At 48.2% G+C, this 26,170-nt stretch overlaps 1 protein-coding gene across 4 annotated transcripts in view; it reads left to right on the top strand.

Moving 5' to 3' along the window:
* Positions 1-24,063, top strand: part of GALNT13 (polypeptide N-acetylgalactosaminyltransferase 13) — a 45,541-nt gene extending 21,478 nt beyond the window's left edge. For 3 of the 4 annotated variants that reach the window (XM_039698688.1, XM_039698686.1, XM_039698687.1), the window contains exons 8-12: positions 3,419-3,536; positions 9,262-9,442; positions 13,017-13,156; positions 15,267-15,365; positions 16,752-18,708. In XM_039698688.1, the coding sequence (XP_039554622.1) occupies positions 3,419-3,536; positions 9,262-9,442; positions 13,017-13,156; positions 15,267-15,365; positions 16,752-17,117 (904 nt within the window). In that variant the 3' untranslated portion in view covers positions 17,118-18,708. Of the gene's footprint in view, positions 1-3,418; positions 3,537-9,261; positions 9,443-13,016; positions 13,157-15,266; positions 15,366-16,751; positions 18,709-23,696; positions 23,883-23,932 lie in introns of those variants that run through there. The other variant, XM_039698689.1, reaches the window with a different exon arrangement.
* Positions 24,064-26,170: the final 2,107 nt, after the last annotated feature.

Genomic DNA, 26,170 nt, shown 5'->3' with positions numbered 1-26,170 from the left:
CCTGAGCTGGAAGGGACCCACAAGGATCATCAATCCAACCCCTGGCCCTGCAAGACATCCCAAAAATCCCCCCCTATGCCTGGGAACATTTTCCAAATGCTCCTGGAACTCTGGATATTATTAATATATTACTTATTATCTTGATATTATATTAATATCTTGATTATGAATAATTACTCTTAGAGTTGATTGCAGTTAATTAACCCTGCCTGGGTGATGAGCAGCAGGGATTGATGTTGATCCTGGTGCCAGTCCTTTATTCCCAGATATGCCCACTGGGGACTGGTTTAGTGGGATTTTGTGCTCTGGGATTGATGTTGATCCTGGGGCCAGTCCTTTATTCCCAGATATGCCCACTGGGGACTGGTTTAGTGGGATTTTGTGCTCTGGGATTGATGTTGATCCTGGGGCCAGTCCTTTATTCCCAGATATGCCCACTGTGGTCTGGTTTAGTGGGATTTTGTGCTGCTGGAGCCCTGCCCCTGATGGGATTCCTTGGGAAAAGCAGGATGAGGTGATGCCATGGGGGAGCTCCAGTCTGGAGTCCTTTGCCAGCCCTCTTCCTCCCCCATCATGGGATCCTGGGCTGGGCTGTGGCTTTGCTGGGATGCAGCAATCCTGGGATTGCTCCGTGTTGTCTGTGCAGGAATGGGAGTCCTGCTGCTGCAGGAATGGGCAGCAGGTGTTGCTTCCCAAATAAAACAGGATCAGGTGATGATGAGAGTCAATCCCAGCAATCCCCAGGAGCTGTCAGGTGATTCCACAAGGAAAAAGATGCAGAACTGAGGAAAAAATTAGTTTTTACAGTTAAAAAATCACTTTAAGGCCTTTGATCTTCCCGATATTTTTGGGTTTTCCGAGGAAAGCCCTGCAGCTCTGGTTGTGTCCTATTAAATTCACATCCCAGGGAGCAGTCCTGCCTGCTGCACCCCCCTTATCCCAGGGGCTGGGCTGGGGATCAGGACACGAGTTACTGAATTGTCCAGAGTGAAACTCAGTACTCCCAGCGTTGTCAGGCAGGGGTTTGGGACGTGATTGGTTTCAGAAAGCAAAGGACATTTGGGGTCCTTAGCAAGAATCCAGGTCTGTGTCTCCATTTCAGTTTCATCCTTCAAATTTTGCTTAAGGCTCTGTCTTGGAAAAAAATGGGGAATTTTGTATCAAGCAAAGAGTGTCTCCAGCCAGGGGGAGGAAGAAGGAGGAAAGAGAATGTTTGGATTGGGAAGGACCTTAAATCCCATCCCATTTCACCCAGGGACACTCCCACTGTCCCAGGTGCTCCAAGCCCTATCCAGCCTGGCCTGGGACACTCCAGGGATCCAGGGGCAGCCCCAGCTGCTCTGGCAATCCCAGCCCAGCCAGGAATTCCCAGTTCCCAATGTCCCACCCATCCCTGCCCTCTGGCAGTGGGAGCCATTCCCTGGCTCCTGTCCCTCCATCCTTGTCCCCAGCCCCTCTGCAGCTCTCCTGGAGCCCCTGCAGGCCCTGCCAGGGGCTCTGGTTTAGTGGGATTTTGTGCTGCTGGAGCCCTGCCCCTGATGGGATTCCTTGGGAAAAGCAGGATGAGGTGATGCCATGGGGGAGCTCCCGTCTGGAATCCTTTGCCAGCCCTCTTCCTCCCCCATCATGGGATCCCGGGCTGGGCTGTGGCTTTGCTGGGATGCAGCAATCCTGGGATTGCTCCGTGTTGTCTGTGCAGGAATGGGAGTCCTGCTGCTGCAGGAATGGGCAGCAGGTGTTGCTTCCCAAATAAAACAGGATCAGGTGATGATGAGAGTCAATCCCAGCAATCCCCAGGAGCTGTCAGGTGATTCCACAAGGAAAAAGATGCAGAACTGAGGAAAAAATTAGTTTTTACAGTTAAAAAATCACTTTAAGGCCTTTGATCTTCCCGATATTTTTGGGTTTTCCGAGGAAAGCCCTGCAGCTCTGGTTGTGTCCTATTAAATTCACATCCCAGGGAGCAGTCCTGCCTGCTGCACCCCCCTTATCCCAGGGGCTGGGCTGGGGATCAGGACACGAGTTACTGAATTGTCCAGAGTGAAACTCAGCACTCCCAGGGTTGTCAAGCAGGGAAGTGATTGGTTTCAGAAAGCAAAGGACATTTGGGGTCCTTAGCAAGAATCCAGGTCTGTGTCTCCATTTCAGTTTCATCCTTCAAATTTTGCTTAAGGCTCTGTCTTGGAAAAAAATGGGGAATTTTGTATCAAGCAAAGAGTGTCTCCACCCAGGGGGAGGAAGAAGGAGGAAAGAGAATGTTTGGATTGGGAAGGACCTTAAATCCCATCCCATTTCACCCAGGGACACTCCCACTGTCCCAGGTGCTCCAAGCCCTATCCAGCCTGGCCTGGGACACTCCAGGGATCCAGGGGCAGCCCCAGCTGCTCTGGCAATCCCAGCCCAGCCAGGAATTCCCAGTTCCCAATGTCCCACCCATCCCTGCCCTCTGGCAGTGGGAGCCATTCCCTGGCTCCTGTCCCTCCATCCTTGTCCCCAGTCCCTCTGCAGCTCTCCTGGAGCCCCTGCAGGCCCTGCCAGGGGCTCTGAGCTCTGCCTGGAGCCTTCCCTTCTCCAGGGGAGCATTCCCAGCTCTCCCAGCCTGGCTCCAGAGGGCTCCAGCCCTGCAGCAGCTCCAGAGCCTCCTCCCAAGGCTCACTCCCCCAAATCCCACAGTTTTAGGGCTGCTGGGACCTCAGCAGAGGGGCTGGGATCAGCTGAGCCCCCAGACCCCTTTGGCTGTGCTGGGACATCTCAGAGGAAAGCTGGGATTTGGGATTGAGTTGTTCCCTCCCAAATGGATCCCTGTGCTCCCAGCAGCGGGGCTGGGCTTTCCTGTGGCTTTTCCATTTCCAGGGAAATCGGCCATCCCCACGCAGAGCCCTGGGACTGCCTGTGGGGAGGAGCTCCAATCCTCTTAGCTGGGATTGTCCTGCTCCTGTGATGCCCTTTTGGGCTCCCTCGGAGGCAAAGCCCAGCCATGAAACTCCTCCCAAATCCATTCCCGATTGGATCTGAGCTGCTGCTCCCTCAGGAGGCCCAAATCCCACCCAATTCACCCTGACAATTCCCCTGAAATAATCCATGGGAATGGGAGCAGCCCTGGGGTCCCTGTGGCTGGGCCCAAATCCGTGGATTTTGGGGAAGAGCAGGGAAATCCAGTTAAAATTGTCTTTATTGCTCCTTGGGGTGTGGCTGGGTCTGAGAGCCATAGATTTTGGGGAAGAGCAGGGAAAATCCAGTTCAAATTCTCCTTTTCTAGTTGTTTTCCATAGAATTCCTGTGTAGTGAAATGTGCTGCAAATTCCAGAGTGTCCTTTAAAAGGTCTTTTTTCTTTTTTCTTTTCTCTTTCCTTCCCCCCCTTTTTTTTTTTTTCTTTTCTGTTTTCCTTTGTTTTTTCCCTGTTTGTTTCCCACCCAGGACCCCAACTATGGCTGGTGGCCTGTTTTCTATTGACAGGAACTACTTTGAAGAGATAGGAACTTACGATGCAGGAATGGATATCTGGGGTGGCGAGAATCTTGAAATGTCCTTTAGGGTAATTCCTGTTTTCCTTCCTTTTCTTTTCCCCCCAAAATAACATCCCCCATTTGTGCTGCCATTCCTTCAGGGAGCTCCTGCTTTAGCTGGCCTGCAAGTCATGAGTTAAATGGAATTTTTAAAATTTGGGGCAACCTCGTGGGGTGTTTTGGGATTTTTTGCTGCATGGAATATTTTAGTATTGAGGGTTTTATCCCTCCAAAATTCCATATATTTTAGGCATTCCTTCATGGAAAAAACGAGGTGCCCAGTGGAAATTTGATATGAATTTATGTTAAAAAATAAAATTATAAAAACATTTTAAGACATTTTGGGAACGGTGACATCATGGACTTGCATGTTCCGGCTGGAATTCTGGGTGTGTGCCAGGGAAATTCCTATCCTGCAGAAAATGCTGGTGTTCCTGCTGGGGTAGGGGCAAACCACACCTCAGGGAAGTGCATCCAGGACTGCCTTTGGATAGGAAATGGGGAAGTGGGAGGCTTGGCTGAGGAATGGCTGGAAGGGGTGTTGGGAATGCCTTTGGACTCCCCTGAGTTTCTGGATTTAGTGATGGGAACAACCCCCAGGATCCCTCTGGTGCCCACAGCTCATCCTGGCAATGCCCTTTCCCCCTTTTCCTCTCTTTTCCATTCAGCCAGGACCCTTTTCCTTGCCAGGGATCCCTCTGAAGTTTTTTAGGGAAGAGACTTTCCGGGGAAGACCAGCTGGGAGTGTGAAAGCTTTCCCAGGCCATTCCTCTGAACTGTAATTGTTCCCTTTGCAGGAAAAACAAAAGGTTCGGTTCCCCTCCTGAGCCTGGATGCTTCCAATGGGGAGATTCCCACTTTTTTTGCTGCTTTAACCCGTAAAATTCCTCCTGGGGTGTGCCAAGCCCCCGTGCAGGAATTATTTTCCATGTTTTTCCATGTTCGACAGGAGATCCCTGGAGCAGGGAGTGCCAGGCACTGTTAAAGCATTCCAAATGTGCCTTTCCCACCCTAAACCAGTGAGTTAATGGGGTCAGGGACAGGAATAAATGGAGATATTGCCATGGGAAGGCTGGGGAGTCACCTGGTGCTGTTTATTTGGATTAATTAGAGCCTCTGGAAGGAAAACCGACTGAAAATCCAGGGATATTTTGTGTGACTTTATCAGGGACATCAAAGGGTTCAAACCCCAGCTGAGGGAACAAATCCATGGGAAAATGAGGGCCAGGGGAGCGGAAGGATCAGGGAGGTTCCTCCAGCTCCAAAGCTGCCCTGTGCAGTGGGATTTGGGAATATCTCCTGTCAGGGAAACTCTGGGAGCAGTTCCTGCTGTGGGATTGGAGTGAGGCACAGGCTGTTCCTGGAGCTCTTCTTACACCCAGGACTGGATCACCAAAGGGAGGGAGGAGATTTGGGGTTGGTTCAGAATAATAAAATAAATCCCAAAAAATAAAATGAACCCAGCCCTTTCCCTCCTTACATTGCGAATTCCTGAATCCTCAGAAATGTGACCCAGTGCCTTTGCTTTCCCTGGATCATGTCTGTCTCATCTGCATCCAGCTCCAACATTATCCCAAGGAATAATTAAAAGGATTTCCAGGTTTTTTGCTCTCAGGGGCATTTCCAGGAGCAGCATCCATGGGGTATAATTTGATTATTTTGGGAAAATCCATGTTTTTTCTTTTAGATGCTTCTTGTTGCTGATGGGTCTTTAATGACTCCTTTTAGGAATGCCTTTTAATTAGGGAAAAATAATGATAACTCCTGGCAGGAATCTCTTACAGCTCCAAGGGTTTGCTTTAGTCAAGGAAAACCTGATGTATTCATAAACTTTGTTTTTATTTATGAAATTACTGAAACTTTTAGTTTTGTGTTAAATTCTCCAAGTGGTTTTATCCCACTTGGAGAATGCCTTGAAAACCTGATGCTCTGAAAGGATTTCCTATGGCTTTGGAAAGGGAATTTAAAATTATCTGTCCATCAAAAAAAAATCCTATGAGATTATTCCTTAGTATAATCCAGGCAGGGTGGGACAGGGAATGTGAGCTCTGAGCAGGGTAGGGCGGGGTTTATTTGGGATTTCTGGCACTGCTGGAAGTGCAGAAAGGACAGGGAGAAGGGGATTTCTTCAGGGATGTGACAGTGGAGTTGTTCTGATCTCCGGAATTCCTGCTTGGGTGCTGTGGGAATTGCGACAGGAAAGGGTAAGGAGCAGGAAGGGTTAATTCCTTCAGAAGCCAGTCAGAATCCTGGCTCTGGAGCCAGGCTGGGAGAGCTGGGAATGCTCCCCTGGAGAAGGGAAGGCTCCAGGCAGAGCTCAGAGCCCCTGGCAGGGCCTGCAGGGGCTCCAGGAGAGCTGCAGAGGGACTGGGGACAAGGATGGAGGGACAGGAGCCAGGGAATGGCTCCCACTGCCAGAGGGCAGGGATGGGTGGGACATTGGGAACTGGGAATTCCTGGCTGGGCTGGGATTGCCAGAGCAGCTGGGGCTGCCCCTGGATCCCTGGCAGTGCCCAAGGCCAGGCTGGACCCCCTGGGACAGTGGGAGGGGTCCCCATATGGATTGGGATGGGATTTAATGCCCTTCCAACCCAAAGCATTCCAGAATTCCCTGGGTCCCTGGGGTCCCAGCAATGAGGGATGAAAGCATTCCATAGTCTGTGAGGGGAGCAGATCCCTGAGACCCCACAATTCTCAACCAGGATGGGAACTTTTGGGAAGCAGTCACATTCCCAGGGAGGGTCCCAGGAGGTTGATTTGTTGGGATTTTAAAACAACATTAAAGACTTCCTTTTGCTAAGAAAAGGGTGCAAGTTCCCCCACATCCCATCCCAGCTGGCACAGGGAGCAGATTGCTCCAAGGAGAGCCAAAAAGGGGCTGGAAAAGTGTCCAGGAGGAGAGGTTTTAAAAAATGGTGGTGTGGGAGGAATTCCCTGCCAGCTGGAATGGGAAACCAGCAGGGGAATGCTGGGATTTGGGATGGAGGGTGCCTCAAACTGTGTGTCCTCCTTCCTGGTGTGTCCAGGTATTCCAGATTGCTCCAGGAGCACATCCATGGGGAATATTGGGGATTTAATGCACACTCCCAGATTGCTCTGGGAATACATCCCTGGAGTTTATTTGGGGTTATTCCATGCTCCCAGGTTGCTCCATGGGCATATCCTAGGTGAATATTTGGGATTTATTCCCTGGTGGATATTTGGGGTTATTCCATGGAATTATTTGGGGTTATTCCCTAGTGGATATTTGGGGTTATTCCATGGAATTATTTGGGGTTATTCCATGAGCACATCCCTGGAGTTTATTTGGGGTTATTCCATGCTCCCAGGTTGCTCCATGGGCATATCCTAGGTGAATATTTGGGATTTATTCCCTGGTGGATATTTGGGGTTATTCCCTGGAGTTATTTGGGGTTATTCCCTGGAGTTATTTGGGGTTATTCCCTGGAGTTATTTGGGGTTATTCCATGCTCCCAGGCTGCTCCATGGGCACACCCCTGGTCTGTATTTGGGATTTTTCCATGTTCCCTCTGGAATTCCTTGGCACCCCTGATCCCGAAGTTCCCCCGCGTCCCTCAGCAGTTAACACAGGATGTTTCACTGCTGATCCCACAGAACCCATCCCTCCTCATTCTCATGGAATTCTGGAAATGGAGGGAGCCCTAATTAACTAAATCTGCCTTGGTTGCCATGGGAACTCAGGTCTGTCAAGGAGCTTTAATTCCAAGATTCCACCAGAGCTCCTGTTTAAAAATCCCAAAAAACTCAGGGATTTAACACCAGGAGGAGCCTGGAGGTAAAAGAATTGTAATAAAATAATTGAAATGAAAAGTTGAAATAATGAAAATATTTGAAATAAATAATTGAAATTTAAAAGTGGAAATAAATATTTGAAAGAAATATTTGAAATAAAAAATGGAACTAAAATAATTGCAATAGGTAATTTAAATAATTAAGATAAATAAAATATTTAATTTGAAGAATTAAATCATTTGGATCCTTCTGGCTCCTTAGTAGGGGACTAAAACCCAGGCCAGAGGTGGAGTCCCATCCCCAAGGATTTAAAAGCTATGGAATGAGAACATGGATTGGTGGTGGACGAGGTTAACATTGGACTCAATGATCTTGGAATTTTTTTCCAAACTAAATAATTCCTGGATTCCCAGCCTTTCTCACTCCATAGTGATCCAGCAGCAAAATTTGTAATTTTATTTAACCCCAAAGTTCTAAATTCCAGCATTCCAGCATGTTTTAGATTATCCTGAGCACAGATTTTGGCTCCAGCACTGGAAAGGGACAATTTCCATCTGGGATAAGTTCCCCACATTGGCTTCTTCATTTAGTATGGAATTTTTGGGATTTCACCAGCACATGGAGAACACACCCTGAATTCCTGGGTTTCACCTCTGAGGGTCTGGGATGTGCTGCCTTGCGTGGCAATATCCTGGGAATGCTGGGGCTTTCCTCAGGGTGGCCATGGATGGGATTCTGCTTGGAAAAATTTACATATATATATATATATACACACACATATATATATATACACACACATATATATATACACACACATATATATATAGATATACATATATATAAAAATGTAAATATATAAAAAATAGAAATATATCTATTCCATGTTTATATTTACATATATAATATGTTTAAATAAGTGTATATCAAAAGGTATGAAAAAATTACATGTGTATATTTGAGTGTGTGGGTAGAAGTTCTGCTCTGTTCCTTTGAATATTATGGAATCCTGGAAAATCCATGCCCTCCATGAATCCATTAGGGAATGACACCTTTCCCAGCAGGATGGGGCTGTTTGTGCTCCAGGGACACGAATCCAAGTGAGCCATTCCCAGCACTTCCACTCTGGGAGCTCTGGGGAAGAGCAGGAAAAATCCAGTCAAAATTGTCTTTATTCCTCCCTGGAGTGTGGCTGGGCCTGAGCTCCATGGATTTTGGGGAAGAGCAGGAAAATCCAATCAAAATTCTCCTTTCATAGCTCCTGTTTGTTTCCCACAGAATTCCCATGTGGTGAAATGTGCTGTAAATTCTACAGTGTCCTTTAAAAAGCCTTTTTTTCCCTATTCAACTCCTCCCAAGCATTCCCAGCTGGATTTGAGCTGCTGCTCACTCAGGAAACCCAAATCCCACCCAATTTACCCTGACAATTCCCCTGAAATAATCCACGGGAATGGGAGCAACCCTGGAGTGTGGCTGGGTCCAAAGCCCATGGATTTTGGGGAAGAGCAGGGAAATCCAGTTAAAATTGTCTTTATTGATCCCTGGAGTGTGGCTGGGTCTGAGCTCCATGGATTTTGGGGAAAAGCAGGGAAATCCAGTTAAAATTGTCATTATTGATCCCTGGAGTGTGGCTGGACCCGAGCTCTGGGCATTTTGAGGAAGAACAGGAAAATCCAATCAAAACTCTCTTTTCATAGCTCCTGTTTGTTTCCCACAGAATTCCCATGTGGTGAAATGTGCTGTAAATTCCACAGTGTCCTTTAAAAAGCTGTTGTTTTTTATTCCCAAGCATTCCCAGCTGGATTTGAGCTGCTGCCCGCTCAGGAGGCCCAAATCCCACCCAGTTTTCCCTGACATTTGTTGCCAGGCGGGGCCAAATCCGTGAATTTTCCCTTGACGCCCCTGCTGGGATGGGTGCTGGGGACACGGACGGGGACATGGCTCCCAGCACGGCCCTGCTGTGTTGGGGCTGGCTCCTGCACGCTGCCCACGCTCCCGTTGCAGATCTGGCAGTGTGGAGGCTCCCTGGAGATCGTCACCTGCTCCCACGTGGGACACGTCTTCCGCAAGGCCACTCCCTACACCTTCCCGGGGGGCACGGGCCACGTCATCAACAAGAACAACCGCCGGCTGGCCGAGGTCTGGATGGACGAGTTCAAGGATTTCTTCTACATCATCTCCCCGGGTACGGCCGCCTTTGGGATCCACGCGTGCTCCGGAGCTCCCTGGAAAAGGGAGCTGGGAGTGGGAGGTGGTGTGGAGTTGTTTGGGTTGGAGAAGTTCTCTGAGATCTTTGAGTCCAACATTCCCAGCACTGCCACATCCCCAGTACCACATCCACTCTGAAATCCCAGCAGGGATGGGCACTCCACCTGAGCAGCTTTTCCTGGAGGAATTTCCCCAAAATCCCCCCTGAGCTGCCCTGGGCCAGCCTGAGGCCGTTCCCTCTGCTCCTGTCCCTGTTCCCTGGGAGCCAACCTGCTTTTTATATTTATTGTTTTTCCCTTCCGGAGCGAGCCCAGACCAGCTGGAATTTAGTGCTCCCAGAAGTGCCCTCTCCTCTTCCCAGGGTTTGATACAAAATGCCAACAGAGAACCCTTGGTGAAAATTGGATTGCTGGGAAAGGGTGGAATTAGGTCACTGCCAGTGAAAAGGGTTTGTAATCCAAAACTTCAGCCATGTGGAAGAATTTGGGAATCGGTGGTATTCGTATTCCCTGATCTCTTCCCATGTTATTTCTTAATACCTGTATTAATTAATAGATAAAATATAATGAGGTTGCTCCTCAGCACTGAGAAGCAAATGGAGGAGAAAGATAAATAAACTGAAGATTTTCATGGAAATTCTTCATAAAAAGAAGTAGGAAATAATAGATTCTTTTTTTAAATATGGGGCGTTCCTAAATATAAAAAGCATTCCTAAGTATTTTTAATTGCTTTTTGATCATTTCCCCTTCCTATTAATGAGGAAAATGGAGATCTCTGGATAATTCTGTGGGAGAACAAAGGAATTTGCCTGTTGGTAATGAGGGCTCTGTTGTCTGGCACAGCCCCATCCCCCAGCTCCTCTGGGAGCTGATTCATCCCATTCCTGAGTCAGGATCCCAGGAGAGAGGAGCCAGGGGCTGCTCCCGGTGGGAAGTAGGCTTCTCAGCATAATTAGGGGCACACCTCATAATTACATCCCAAATTAAAAGTCTGGGGAGAGCTGCTTCCCTGGGAGCTGATTCATCCCATTCCTGAGTCAGGATCCCAGGAGAGAGGAGCCAGGGGCTGCTCCCGGTGGGAAGTAGGCTTCTCAGCATAATTAGGGGCACACCTCATAATTACATCCCAAATTAAAAGTCTGGAGAGAGCTGGGAAAACAGAATTCTGCTGGAGGAGAGCTCAGCTCTAATTTTTGGGATCTTGGGCATATTTTTAATTGGTGCCTTCTCCTGTTTTTGTGTGGATAACAGGAAAACCTTTATTTGTGCTGAGATGAGTCAGGAGCCAGAGTTTTTAATAAATCCAAGCTGGATTTAAGAAAACCAGGAAAAAAAAATCCCAAAGCAGTGAGGAAAACTCTCCTTTGGGTTTAGTGTCACCCTGCATTGCCAAGGAATTGGGAGTTTTCCTTGGGAGGAGCCTGGCTAAAGGCCTGCAGCTCATGAGCCAAATAATTCAGGAGAGCTTCAGAAATCCCAGAAATCCTGGATATGCTTCAAATGGGATTTCTTAGGAAGGAAAGGGAATGGATGAATCTGGAATCCAGGAGCTGCCACGTGTGGGGCGGTCCCAGCCTGGGTCAGATGAGGTTCAGATGATCCTGGGAGAGGAAATGGGAGGGATTTTCCTCCTAAATCAAAGTAAATATTTACAATTATCTAGCTGCAAAAAAGGTTCTTCCCTGTCTGTGTGGGAGGGCAAAAAGTGGGATTGGGATCCTCTCCTGAAACACAAACTGTGCCCAAAATATTCCCTCCACAGCCACTGGTTTTCAACAGTCTCTCCTTCCTCTCCTTCCTCTCCTTCCTCTCCTTCCTCTCCTTCCTCTCCTTCCTCTCCTTCCCTCCCTCGTGGTTCTGAGCTGGTTTGGAGCTGGAATCTCCATGTGCATGGACAGCAGCAGGAATTTCCCCATGGAAAGGGGCTCAGACCTTGTCAGGGGCTGCCCAGGGAGGGTTGGAGTGCCCATCCCTGGAGGTGTCCCAGGGATTCTGGAGGTGGCACTCTGGGCTGGGGACAGGGTGGGCATTGGGCACAGCTGGGATTTGATGACCTTGGAATGCTTTTCCAGCCTCCATGATTCCATAAAAAACTTGTGTCCGGGTCCTGGCTCCATGTCTGCTCCTTCGGGACCTTTTGTGGTGGCTGCAGATGGACACAAAGAGTGGGAAGAGCCATGGGATGCTCCAAGGAAATCCAGCTCAGGTGCTGGCCTTGGACACTTCCAGGGATCCACGGGCAGCCACAGCTTCTCTGGGAATCCTTGCCAGGCCCTCCCCGCCTTGTCTGAGTTATTCCTGTCAGGGGAATGCAGGGAAACGTGGTTTGTGAAAATGTGACCAGATTCTTTTATTGTTTTGGAATATGAAGAAATCAGGGAATTCTGCAGTCCTGCCTTTCCAGACTGACAAAGGAAAGAAAAAGGGTCACTTCCCAAGCATTTCACTTGACTCCATTAATGAGTGAATTAATTATAATTACCCTTGCACACCTCCATGGAGCCACTCAGCCCTCACATCCTGCTGCTCCCAATCCCAGCACATGGACTGGAATCAACAAGAGCTGGGGGCGCCTCTGGGATTTTCCCCAAATGTTTGATGGGCTCTTGTGTCACCATTCCAGGGGTGCTGAAGGTGGATTACAGAGATGTTTCCATTGGGAAAACCCTGCAGGGGAGCTGGAAATGACTCTGGGATTTTTCCCAAACTGGGATGTTTGATGAGTCGTTGTCTTGCCATTCCAGGGGTGGTGAAAGTGGATTACAGAGATGTTTCCATCAGGAAAGCCCTGCAGGGGAGCTGGGGCAGCTCTGGATTTTGCCCAAATGTTTGATGGGCTCTTGTGTCACCATTCCAGGGGTGCTGAAGGTCGATTACGGAGATGTTTCCATTGGAAAAACCCTGCAGTGGAGCTGGGGATGACTCTGGGATTTTCCCCAAATGTTTGATGGGCTCTTCTCCTGTCATTCCAGGGGTGGTGAAGGTGGATTACGGAGATGTTTCCAAAAGGAAAAACCCTGCAGGGGAGCTGGGGATGACTCTGGGATTTTCCCCAAATGTTTGATGGGCTCTTGTGTCACCATTCCAGGGGTGCTGAAGGTCGATTATGGAGATATTTGCCTCAGGAAAATCCTGCAGTGGAGCTGGGACGGCTCTGGGATTTTTCCCAAACTGAGATGTTTGATGAGCCCTTGTGTTGCCATTCCAGGGGTGGTGCAGGTGGATTATGGAGACATTTCCATCAGGAAAACCCTGCAGTGGAGCTGGGGATGGCTCTGGGATTTTCCCCAAATGTTTGATGGGCTCTTGTGTCACCATTCCAGGCATGGTGAAGGTGGATTATGGAGATGTTTCCATTGGGAAAACCCTGCAGGGGAGCTGGGGCGGCTCTGGGATTTTCCCCAAATGTTTGATGAGCCCTTGTGTTGCCATTCCAGGGGTGGTGCAGGTGGATTATGGAGACATTTCCATCAGGAAAACCCTGCAGTGGAGCTGGGGATGGCTCTGGGATTTTCCCCAGATGTTTGATGGGCTCTTCTCCTGTCGTTCCAGGGGTGGTGAAGGTGGATTACGGAGACGTTTCCGTAAGGAGAGCCCTGCGGGAGAGGCTGGGGTGCAAACCCTTCTCCTGGTACCTGGAGAACGTCTACCCCGACTCGCAGATCCCGCGGCGCTACTACTCCCTGGGAGAGGTAGGGGCTGGCCCTGCAGGGATGAGCGGGAATGGCGGGACAACGGGAAGGGCAGCGATCCGCGAGAGCAGGAAAGGAAGGAAAACAGTAAAGAAAAACCAGGAATGGCAGGAAACCAGGAATTAAAGGAAATCAATCTGTGCAGGAAACCAGTAGTACAAACCAGTAAGTAAAGCAAGAACTGGAAACCAGTAAGGGAAGGAAACCAGTAACTGCAACAAAGCAGGAAGTCCAGGAAAGCAGGAAAACCAAGAAATACAGGAAACGAGTAAGAAGTGGAAACCAGTAAGGAAAGGAAAGCAACCTTGCAGGTAAACAGTAATTACAACAAACCAACAAGTAAAGAAAACAAATAAATCCAGGACACCAAGAAGTGCAGCAAACCAGTAACTGCTGGAAACCAGTAAGTGAAAGAGATCAGCAATGTCGGAAACCAGTAAATAAAGGGAGCCAGTCGTACAGGAAAGCAGCAAGGAAAGGAAACCAGTAACTACAGCAAAGCAGTAGTACTGGAAACCAGTAAGAACTGGAAACCTGTTAGTAAGGAAAACCAGTACCAAAAACCAGCAAGGGCAGGAAACCAGTAAGTACAACAAACCAGTAAGGAAAGAAACCAGTAAGTACAGGGAACCAGGAGGTGTCCAGAGCCAATGGATCCACTCCCAGGGGGATGAGGTGCCTTTGGAGCCAAGACTCAGGTGCTGGAGTTCCTTTCTTGTCTCTTATTCCTCTTGATTTCTTATTTCTCTTTATTTCCATTTTTTGCAGTCATTTTTAAGGAGAAGTTGCTGTTCCAAACATATTCCCTCTTTTAAAAATCTCCCTTTAAATCAAGTGTCTGTTCCAAATGTTCACCAGGCAAATCTGTCTCCCAAGTGGAGCAGGAGAGTGGAAAAGTGAAGTTTGGGATTAATATTTTGACACAATGAATATGCAGCTCTTGAGGGGAACCTTCCTTCATCATTAATTGCTTAGAAATGGCTTTTTTGGGATTTTTTTAAAGAAATGTTTGTTTGCTGAGTGTTTCCCAGCCTGGGGCTGAGGGTCAAGGACATTCCTGGTAATCACAAGGTTCTGGGACCACCAGGAGCTGGAATTCCTTTGAAATTCAACAAATTCACAGTTAAAAATATTATATTGAGTCATTCCTGTGCTGCCTTTTAAAAGCTCTGGGATGGGTTGATTTGATGATGATGGAACAACAATCAAAGGATTTGATGATGGAATAACAATCCTGAAATAACACTCTGAGGAACAAATGGCTTTTTTTGACATCCAGGGAAGTGATTTCCCACTGAAATTTGCCATTGTAGGTGGGAATAAAAGGCACTGGAGGATTCCAGGTTTAATCCTGCCAAAATAAAGGGAAATGGGGGTTTCCAGCAAGGAAAGGACTTGTCATGGGAATGTCAAATAAAGTGGGATTGTGCCATGTTGTCAGGGTGGAAAATGGGATGAGAAAGGCAGAAAAAAGTGATTAAAACACCTGATCTGTGCAGTGTGGCCTCAGTTCCCATGGAAACAGCAGCTCAGGCAGGAGCTGGGAATTAAAGCCCTGCTTGGCTGTTCCAGTGGAGCAGGAAAAGGGAATTGCAGCCTGAAAGCCCAGGGAGCAGCAGAGAAATGGGCAATTTTTAAGGCATTGGAAGTGCATTTTTTTGGACATCTTCCTGCCTTTCAGAAGAGATTTGGGCAGGATTTGATCCATCCAAGCTGGAGCAGCATCATTAGGCCATAAATGATCCATGTCCTGCCCTGGATGGCTCCTCCTGGGCTCCCATCCAAGGAGAAATGGTGTAAATCAAAGGTGAGCAGCACCAGGCCTCAAAGTGCATTTCCCAGGTGGAGGTTTTGTTGTTTCTGGAATGGACAGGGAGAAAAAGAATGGAGATTTCAACAGATCTGGGAAAATTATCCTGAATTCCCTCATGGCCTGACATGGAATAGTGAGAGGTGTCCCTGGCCATGGAGGAGCTCTGGGGCCACTCCAGCCCAGCCCATTCCCTGGCTATTTGGGAATGTGATCTGTTTGCAAATTGCACTTTTCTGCACAAATCTGGCAGGTCTGGGAAGTATTTTAAGGAATATTTCACCTCTTTCCTTTCTCCAGATCAGGAATGTTGAAACCAACCAGTGCTTGGACAACATGGGCCGCAAGGAGAACGAAAAAGTGGGATTTTTCAACTGCCATGGCATGGGAGGGAACCAGGTAAATAAAAGCAGGGAAAAGTGGCTTATTTGTCCAAGAATTCCTTTGGAATATTTAAAATATCTATTTCAATTCCATTTTAGATTTTGTGTGAAAGTAACAGCAAAAAAAAGCAATGAAAATTCCAAAATACTTTCAATTTCGAGCTGAAGGATTTTAAGAGGACTCGACCATTTTTTTTCAATTTCAGCTCCAGATTTTGGGGGAATATTGGTGCAAATCCATGGGAAGTATCCCAGTGAATATATTGAATAGAATCCTGCTGTCATTTAGTAATAAATTTGACATTCCAGACACAAACTTTAGGAAATGCGATCAGGAATTTGAGTTTATTTTCATAAAAATGAAATGGGCATAATCCATAACGTAGCTGGATCCATCTGTTCTGAATGTGTGCAGGGAAAAAAAAATATCCAGGATATTCATGGAAGTTCTTTAGTGCAATTCCAGTAGTGGGGGCCTGGGGAGTTTCATTTGGAGGAGCTGGAAAGGGATGAAAAGTGGATGGAATTCTTGGTCTTGTGACCAACGACTCTGGGTTAATTAGAACAAAATTTGCATATTCCAGTGGATATTCAAATTAGCATGGCTGCTCCAGATGGGGTTTGGGATGTAAATTATAATTAGGGGCCTTTTAAGCATATTTGAAATTAACTCTATTTTAATTAATTAGAATTTATTATTTATGTGTAGAATTTTCCAGGGGTGGTGCCAGTCTGGCATGGTCAATTCCTCCCGGTAGCTCTGGTGTTCCAGACACCTGCTCCTGGCCACATTCCTGGTGGGAAAGGCTGGGATGCTCCGTGTTCCCATCCCTGGTTTATCCTGGAGGTTCATCCCAGCTCCTGCCATCTCCTCCTGTCACTTCCTCCATCCTCGCTGGAGCTTGGCCTCATTTCTCTGCTTCTTGGCTTGGAGAACCTTTCCCTTCCCCTGAATTCCTGTGGATTTCTCCAGGGGAAAACCTTTCCCTTCCTGTGAATTCCTCCAGGAATTCCCATGGATTCCTCTAGGGGAAAACCTGTCCCTTCCCCTGAATTCCCATGGATTTCTCCAATGGAGAACCTTTCCCTTCCCACGGATTCCTCCCTGGGAAAACCTTTCCCTTCCCCTGAATTCCCATGGATTTCTCCAGGGGAAAACCTTTCCCTTCCCCTGAATTCCCATGGATTCCTCTAGGGGAAAACCTGTCCCTTCCCCTGAATTCCCATGGATTTCTCCAATGGAGAACCTTTCCCTTCCCATGGATTCCTCCCTGGGAAAACCTTTCCCTTCCTCTGAATTCCCGTGGATTTCGCTGAGGAAGGGCTCCAGCTCTCCAGCCCGGGGTCCGTGCCGGGGCTGGGGCTGGGGTTGCAGCCCTTTTCCAGCCCCTGTGTGTTCCAGGTGTTCTCCTACACGGCGGACAAGGAGATCCGCACGGACGACCTGTGCCTGGACGTGTCGCGGCTCAACGGCCCCGTGCTCATGCTCAAGTGCCACCACCTGAGGGGCAACCAGCTCTGGGAGTACGATGCCGAGGTATCCCGGGCCCGGGGGGTGGTTTGGCACTATCCCAGGATCCCTGAGGCTGGAGAAGCACCCCAAGGTCATGGAGTGCCAGCTGTGCCCACCCTGTCCCCAGCCAGAGCCCCGAGTGCCACCTCCAGGAGTTCCTGGGACACCTCCAGGGGTGGGCACTCCAACCCTCCCTGGGCAGTTCCAATCCCTGAGCCCCTTTCCATGGGGAAATTCCTGCTGTGCCCACCCTGAGGCTGGAAAAGCCCTCCCAGGTCATCAAGTCCGTGCTGTTCCCCATTCCCACTTTGTCCCCAGCTCAGCCACATCCAGAAATTCCTTGGGCACCTCCACCCTTCCTGCCTGGACGGCTGGAATTCTTCCAATAAAATACACACAGGGAATGTGCTGGTTTTTCCCTTAAATTGACCAGAATTTCCCAGGAATTGTGTAAATCCCAGCTCGGCCATGAGATGGAGCTCCTGAAACAGGAATACTCCATGTTTTTGTGGCATCTCCAAGGACTGGCTGCTTGTTCTCCTGGAAAACATCCCACTGCATTCCCTGTCCCTGGATTTATTGAGTAAAGATTTTATTGGCAGTTTTCCTTGGAATACTCAGATTTCAGCTGCCCACTTCCCTTTCATTTCATTACTGCCATTATTATATATTTGTTAGTTATTAATGTATTTATTTGTTATTAACGTCCAAGTATTCTCAATATTCAGGAATTTTTTCCCAAGATAGCAACCAGTTGTGATATTCCAATTTTTTTTCCCCAGAGAAACAATTACAGGGTATTTCCTGGATTCCTTGTATTCATTAATTTGATTTTCCAGTGGAATTACACTGATTTTTCCTTTCCTTGCTTATTCAGGCATTGCATAGAGGGATTTGTGGTTGTTTTTAGGAATTCTGGCTTGGCACTGGACAACAGGGCCACAGCTGGACATGAAATTATCCTAAAAAGGGGTTTCTCTGAGGGATTTTTGTGGAATTTTCTGTGATTTCCTGCTACTATTAATTTTTTATAGTTTCCTAATTTAATTTGTGGTATTTAAATACTGAATAGCTTCCAGGCTCCCACTCCTGGTGATTCCCATTGTGACATCTGGGGAAACCTCTGGATGTGGAGAGGGATGAGATCCTGGGCCGTGACACGCACCAAGGGACCCAGGGAAAAAAATGAAGTTGGAAATGTGTCACAGCTGATAGGAAGGAGTTTAATTCCTTGTGGCTGCATGGTGACAGCAGTGTTTATTCCTGAAAAGCTCCTCAGGGTTTATTCCTGACACATCCCTCAGGGTTTATTCCTGACACATCCCTCGGGGTTTATTCCAAGGCTGCCAGAGCTCCAGGAGTGTTTGGACACGCTCTCAGGGACAGGATGGGATTGTTGGGATATCCTGGCAGGGCCAGGGCTTGGATCAGTGATCCCTGTGGATCCCTTCCTGCTCAGAATTCCATTATTTTTTCCTGGATAATTGCCACAGTTTGTCCCCAGTCGCGGTGTCCCTGCAAAGCTGTGGAATTTCCATCCAGGGAGAGCTGAGGGGCTGCACAAAAAATGTTCCTTGGATCACTGACTGCGCTTTCCTTCTGTCTTCCCTTCCCTCAGTATTTTGGGAAATGGGAGTATAGCTTTGAGGTAAGTCTGGTGCAATCCCTGTGCCAAATCCCAATCCCTGGAGTAGCTCCTGTAGCAGTGCCCTCACTCAGTGCTTCTCCATAGCTGCTGCTCCAGCATTCCAGAGCTTCCTGCTCCCTGAGCCAGGCTGGGAGAGCTGGGAATGCTCCCCTGGAGAAGGGAAGGCTCCAGGCAGAGCTCAGAGCCCCTGGCAGGGCCTGCAGGGGCTCCAGGAGAGCTGCAGAGGGACTGGGGACAAGGATGGAGGGACAGGAGCCAGGGAATGGCTCCCAGTGCCAGAGGGCAGGGATGGGTGGGACATTGGGAACTGGGAATTCCTGGCTGGGCTGGGATTGCCAGAGCAGCTGGGGCTGCCCTGGATCCCTGGAGTGTCCAAGGCCAGGCTGGATGGGGCTGGGAGCAGCCTGGGAGGAGTCCCTGCCATGGTGGATTGGCTGGGATTTAAGGTCTTTCCACCCCACACCATTCCATGAATCCATGTACCAGGAAAAGCCTGCTCAGATTGCCACATTCGTGTTTATCCCCACGTGAGGATAAACAATTCCATGAATCCATGTACCAGGAAAAGCCTGCTCAGATTGCCACATTCGTGTTTATCCCCACGTGAGGAATCCCCTGCCTTTGGATATTTCATATCCTGTCAACCAGAGAGAGAACTCCAGTTCCTGTCTGATGGAGCTCTGCTCTCCTGGAAGGATTGATGGACAGGAGGGAACAGGGAGTGCTGATCCAGAGGGATCCAGCACTGCTGTCCCTGCCCGTGACTCCAAGTGACATTTTGGGGACACTTGACTCTGGCATTTTTAGTGGCTCCTTTATCCTCATGTCACTTTTTGCATTCCCAAGCCAAAAACATGGAAAAGGGGCAGGTGAAGGGTGTGGGAAAAGCGTTCCGGCTGCTCCAGCCCTGGGTACTCCATGATGGGGTGACAGTGGGAAGAATTTAGGGAAGTGGAAGCTCCCCTTCATCTCATCCCACCTGGAATTGGCACTGGAATGGAAAAGCTGGAATTGTGGGGGGAAAAAAAACCCCAAACCAAAGCAACAACAACAACAACAAACAAAAAACAAAACAAAAAAAAAAAAAAAAAAAAAAAAAAAAAAAAAAACCCCACAAAACCAAAAAAAAACAAAAAACCCCCCAACCCCAAAACAAAACAAAAACCCCACAAAACCAAAAACAAACAAAAAACCCCCAAAAAACCCACAAACAAACAAAAGAGAAACCCTCATAAATGTTTAGTGAATTCTATTTTTCTATTTTTAACTGGGTAATTCCCAAATGGGGTTCAGGGTGCTTTGTGCAGGAAAAACCCCAGCTATTCCCAGAACTTTCCAGTGGGGAATCACAGCCATCCCAGGGCTTGGAGAGGCAGGATGGGGAGCCGTGCTCCATGATGGATCATGGGAATGGGCTCAAGAGCAGGGAGGAAATTTTGGGATATTTGTGCAGAACAAAACTCCATCTCTGCCTGGGTCTTCCCAGGGAATTGGGAATTCCCTGGGAATTGCAGCAATCCAAGGTGTTGGAGGAGCAGGACTGGGAGCCACAATCCACTGTGGATCATGGGAATGCCCTCAAGAGCAAGGTGGAAGTTTTGGGATATTTCTCCTAGGAAAATCCCATCTCTGCCTGGATCTTCCCAGCAGGGAATTGCAGCAATCCAAGGGTAGGGAGAATGAGCCACAATCCACTGTGGATCATGGGAATGCTCTCAAGAGCAAGGTGGAAGTTTTGGGATATTTCTAGAAAAACTCCATCTGTGGATCTTCTCAGGAGGGAATTGCAGCAATCCAAGAGCAGGGAGAAGGGAGTTTCAGCCACAGTCTGGATCATGGGAATGCTCTCAAGGGCAAGGCTTTTGGGATATTTCTAGGAAATATCTGTGGGTCTTCCCGGTAGGGAATTGCAGCAATCCAAGGGCAGGGAGAATGGAATTTGGAGCCACAGTCTGGATCATGGGAATGCTCTCAAGGGCAATGTGGAAGTTTTGGGATATTTCTAGGAAATACCTGTGGATCTTCCCAGCAGGGAATTGCAGCAATCCAAGGGCAGGTAGAAGGGGACTGGGAGCCACAGTCTGGATCACGGGAATGCTCTCAAGAGCAGGGAGGAGATTTTGTGTGCCGTTCAGTCCCATGCCATGAATTCCCCTCCGCACCTCCCCGTTGATCCCCGGCTCATTCCCGGCCCGTTCTCCGTGAGCAATTCCCAGTTTTCCCGCTTTTGCAGAGGCGCACGTTCCTGCACATCATCACGCAGTCGTGCCTGACGCTGGGCAGGGTGGAGGACGGCTCGCAGGGCCCCACGGTGGAGGCCTGCGACGGGAGCCCCCTGCAGAGCTGGGTCCTCAGGAATTACTCCCGCCTGGAAGTCTTTAGGAAGGTTTACTCCAGCCCCACGGATTATTTCCTGTAGGGGCGCCGGGACTGGGAGGAAAGCTAGGATGGGCTTTTGCAGAGGCGCACGTTCCTGCACATCATCACGCAGTCGTGCCTGACGCTGGGCAGGGTGGAGGACGGCTCGCAGGGCCCCACGGTGGAGGCCTGCGACGGGAGCCCCCTGCAGAGCTGGGTCCTCAGGAATTACTCCCGCCTGGAAGTCTTTAGGAAGGTTTACTCCAGCCCCACGGATTATTTCCTGTAGGGGCACCGGGACTGGGAGGAAATCTGGGATGTGGTAAGGAATTGCCAGGAGATCTTCCTGCTCTGGGCTCTGCTGGAGGAGCTCGGTGGAGGTTCTGTCTTGTTTTAAATTTGGGTGGAATTTTTGTATTTTAAAAATATTTTTGGGCAGTTTTGAAGATGTTCGTATTTCATGGAATGCTTCAGGGAAATTTACCAGAATGTTTGAAACGCTTTTTCACACAGTTTTCATTGTTTCATGTCATTCTTCATACAATTTGCATAAAATTGTTCATAAAAATTCATAAAATTTTCATCGCATTTTCATGGATCTTTTGTAGAATTTTCATAGAATTTTGTTATAATTTTTCATATAATTTTCAGACAATTATTTTATATAATTTTCCATGGAGTTTTCATAGAATGTTCATATAATTTTTTGGTAGAATTTTAAGAGAATTTTGATAGAATTTTCATTAAATCTAATATTTTTTCATAGAATTTTCATATAATTTAATAGAACCTTTCATATAAATTTTTTCTATAAAACAAGACAGAAGATTATTTTATAGCTGTAGGATAGAACAGATGTTTAATGTTAGTTCTTAGTTCTTAGTAATTGTTAGTTACTAGTAATTATTAGTGTTAATTATTGCTAGTTTTAATCAATTTTGGATTAATTAAACTCCCTTGATCTCTTGCTATCACCATGATTATTCCAAGCTGCAGGAGCTGAAGATTGGGTTCCTATTCCAAGACATAAAAATAATTCCAGTTGCAAAACATTTTCTCAAAAAGCTTCCGTTTTTCCTAGGATTTTCCCTAGAATTTTCCTAGAATTTGATTTTTTTAATAGATTTTTTTTCCTATAATTTTCATGGAATTTTTCCCGTTCATTGGAGTAGCACAAGGAGATGGGTGGTAAGAAAACCAAATTCCTTGTTGGAATTTCCCACCAGTTTACTTGGAACACCAGAAAAAAGTCTTTATATATATATATATATACACACATCTATTTAAATTTATATATATGTATATATTTTATATTTTTTATTTCTATATAAAAATAAAATATATAGAAATATAATTGATATAAATTTACACTAATAAACACCTATGTGTTTATTAAGTAATATATAAACATAGCTATATTTTTCAGTAAATATAATATTATACAGAAATATTATAAATTATGGAGATAAATGGTGTTTATGAGCCATGAGAGCATCAGACTCTTGTGAAAATGATTTCTGATTTTCCTTCAGTTAAGGATATTATTATATTTTTATTTTAATTTATATTTTATATTATTTTTGCTATATAATTTTTTATTATTTTATATATCACATACTTTATATTATTATAGGTTATATTATATTTTACATATAATCTATATTCTTTAATATATTAATTTTATATTGTCTATTTTAATGATAATATATTATAATATCTATTTTATTATCTAATCTAATATTTTGGTTTTTTATATTGTTTTATATAATTTATTTTTTAAATATTTTATCAATATTTGTCCTCCTGGGTGAGCCCAAGACCTCAAGCAGCTCCCACCATTCCAGCCCCTCTATCCCTGAGGAGATCCCAACGTTTGACATCAGCCTGGGCTGTTTGGGATGAATTTTGGGATTCATTCCTCCTTTCTCCCCTCTCCCGAGGGCTGCAGGATTTTCCTGCCCATCCTGGTTTTCCCTGATTTTTCCCTTGCCATAAAATGGGCTCTGCTCCAGTGGATGCTCAGCAGACAGGATTTCCACCCTGAAATTCCCCGTTCCCAGGGTTCTTGGGAGAGCTGGGAGTGTTCCCCTGGAGAAGGGAAGGCTCCAAGGAGAGCTTCCAGCACATTCCAGGGCCTGGAGCGGCTCCAGGAGAGCTGCAGAGGGACTGGGGACAAGGATGGAGGGACAGGAGCCAGGGAATGGCTCCCACTGCCAGAGGGCAGGGATGGGTGGGACATTGGGAACTGGGAATTCCTGGCAGGGTGGGCAGGCCCTGGCACAATCCCAGGGAATGGTGGTGGGAATGCTCCTGGCTCAGCTGGGACTGAACCTCTCTGGTTTTATATAAGGACAGAATTTCCTGTTTAACTTCCTGGCATTTCTCTGGGAATTTGTTCTCCCCGTGGAGCAGGTGGTGTTTTATTCCTTCCAGTTTGTTTTGTGTCCTCCTGGTTCTCCCATCCCACAGAAAGGTGGGTGTCCCAAAAAGGAAAGATGACCTGGGAACAGGAGGGTTTCCATGGAATACCGAGCAAATACATCCCCATCAGCATCAATTCCCGCTCTGCTCCCAAACATTCCACGTGTCCACGGCCGTGGAGACCAAACTCCTCCATCCAGCCGCTGTGCCTTGGAAACACAAGATTTCCCTGGCGTTATTCTCCCTTTGCTGAGGGGTTGCTGGCTCGGCAGAGGGAGGAGCAGGGCGGCTCCGGTGGGGACATCCCGGAGCTCCGGGAGACCGCTCCACCAAACCAGGCCCGCAAATCGCACCCCCCGGCTGGAATGCCATCTGGAATGCAGGAATTCTGTGTCCCCCCCTTGCAGAAGCTCACCCTGAGGCACCTGAACAGCAACCAGTGCCTGGCGGAGCCGTCGGAGGAGGACCGGCTGGTGCCCACCATGCGCGACTGCGGCGGCGGCCGCGCCCAGCAGTGGCTGCTGCGCAACATGACCCTGGCGGCCTGATCCCTCCGCTCGTCCCGCTCATCCCGCTGTGCCCAGCTGTGCCCAGCTGTGCCCAGCTGTGCCCGGCCCTCTCCCGAGCCCAGCGCGGGGCTCCTGCTGGGCCCTTGGACTGCTCCGGGCCTCCGGCTGATCCAGGACCTGCTGGTAGTGACAGCAGCGCGCTCCGGATTCCAGAGGCGGCAGCTGGCCTGGGAGGAGCTGGGATATGGAGGCATTGCTGCCAGTCCTGATTCCAGAGGTATCAGCTGACCTTGGAGAAGCTGGGATATGGAGGCATTGCTGCCACTCCAGATCCCAGAGATAGCTGACCTTGGAGGAGTTGGGATATGGAGGCATTGCTGCCACTCCAGATTCCAGAGATAGCTGACCTTGGAGAAGCTGGGATATGGAGGTGTCGCTGTCACACGTCCCCACGGAGAGGTGGCCCAGTCCAAAGGCCCTGTGGCACCAGCTGGCACTGGGAGCCATCCTGGGAGGTGTGGCCCGAGCTGATGGGATGTGCTGGGCTTGGAGGTCCTGGAGAATATCCTGGGGAATCTTGGGTGGTCTCTGTGCCCAGTGGGATTTGACAGCACCAAAGCTTCCTGGGTCGTGCTGGGAAAAAACGGGATCTGGTGTTGGGAAAACCAAGCCAAGACTGAACTTCACCAGGAATTCCAACAGAGGAGGCCACAGGAGACACGGGAATGCTGAGGGGAAGGAGTGACACTTGGAGTGGCTGGGAGGGAGCTGTCCCCTCCTTCCATGGGAATGGAGCTGGGGCCGGACCTGGAAGGACCAAAACTGAGACCTCTGGAGCTTGGAGGGTCTGCATCCCTCCATCCCAGCACATCCAGGAATCCCTGCATCCCCTCCCAGCCCTGCCTCCAGGTGTTCCCTGCAATCACAGAGGCTCCTTTCTGCTTTCAGGAATTCGGGGGCTCGGTCCTTCTGTGGGTGTGGCTGTTCCCAAAGCGCTGCTGGCCCTCGGGAGCTGCTCCCCCTGGCATGTGGGGACAGGGACATTCCTTTGGGAGCCACCCCCAGTGCAGCTGTGGCCCTCTGGGCTGGGATTTTGGGAATTCTCACTGCCCAGAGGGTTCAGGAGACTGAAATCCCTGGGCAGCGGGATCCCAGCCTCAGTAAGTGGGGAAATACTTCCCAGGATTTCCCTCACAATTCCCAGAAATCTCTGTACAATGCACTGGGTCATTAAAAATGCTGGTATTTTCTGTATCTGCTCTGGTGGCTCTGGATTCATCCCGGGGTTTATGGATGGTGCAAATGACAGAGGATATCTGCTGGATACTGAGCATTACATGGGAAGCAGGAGGGAGCTCAGCTGGGAAAGGGATTGCTGGGCATGCGTGGAGCTGGAATATCCTGGATTAACTCGGATTGGGGCTCATCTCCAGCCTCCTGCCCAAACATTCCTGCTCCTCATCCTCCAGTCACCCCGAAAATACAAAATGTGGTTTAAAAGATCCCCCCGAAAAGGGGGAGGTTTTGTTCTGCTTCATAAGAGCAGGAAAACATCAGGATGAAATTTAAACAGGAATTTCCAAGCAGGAAAAGAGGAATCAGTTATTTCTTTCATCTCCTTCCCCAGGTGTGTTCACAGCACAGCCCTGGGTGGGTCCCGTGGCCGGAATGGGGGTTGGGTTGGGAAGGGGAGGTGGGAATGTCCTGGGACAGTGGGAGAGGGCGGTGTCACTTCCCTGTGGGACAGCCCTGCCTCCAGAGGGGGACAGCTCCACATTCCCAGCGCTGCCCTGTCCCATCCCAAGGTTCCTTGACATCACAGCCGGAGCTATTTACAAAATTAGGATTTTATAAATGGAATTTCTGTGTTAATATATAATTCTGTAATTCATCCTGCACTGCTGCAGAGCCCTTCAAACAAATCACACAAGGACTAATTAATGACTCGTTTAATGAGATGCCCCACATCCAGAGTTGCTCCCTTGTCCAAAAAACATGGAAAAACCCCAGCTAAAATCCCTCTTCTCAGTAATTCCCCTTTCCAGGTTGTCCCTGCAGGTGTCTGGGGGGTTGGAGCTGCAGGTGACTCCAAACCCTGGTGAGGCCCAGCCTCCCCTGCTGGTAATTAAAGCCTGCAGAGGTAATTAACTGCTCCTGTTAATGATGGGCTGCGGAGCCTGGGAATGAATCACCAATAATCCCTTTGGGAGGGATGAATGCAGGCACGGAGGTATTTCCCCTTTTTTTTGCAATTTCTCTGAAATGTTAATAATTAGGATTGACAGAAAATTACAGAGAGGGAACCAACCTCCATCTCACTTCCCTGGAAATCTGATTTATCCCTTTTTTAAATTTATTTATTTAAGGGATTT

The sequence above is a fragment of the Passer montanus genome, unplaced genomic scaffold, assembly GCF_014805655.1.
Source record: "Passer montanus isolate IOZ18808 unplaced genomic scaffold, ASM1480565v1 scaffold128, whole genome shotgun sequence".
In the NCBI taxonomy this organism is placed as follows: Eukaryota; Metazoa; Chordata; class Aves; order Passeriformes; family Passeridae; genus Passer; species Passer montanus.
The sequence above is the reverse complement of the archived record's forward strand: the minus strand, read 5'-3'. Positions and strand labels throughout refer to the sequence as shown.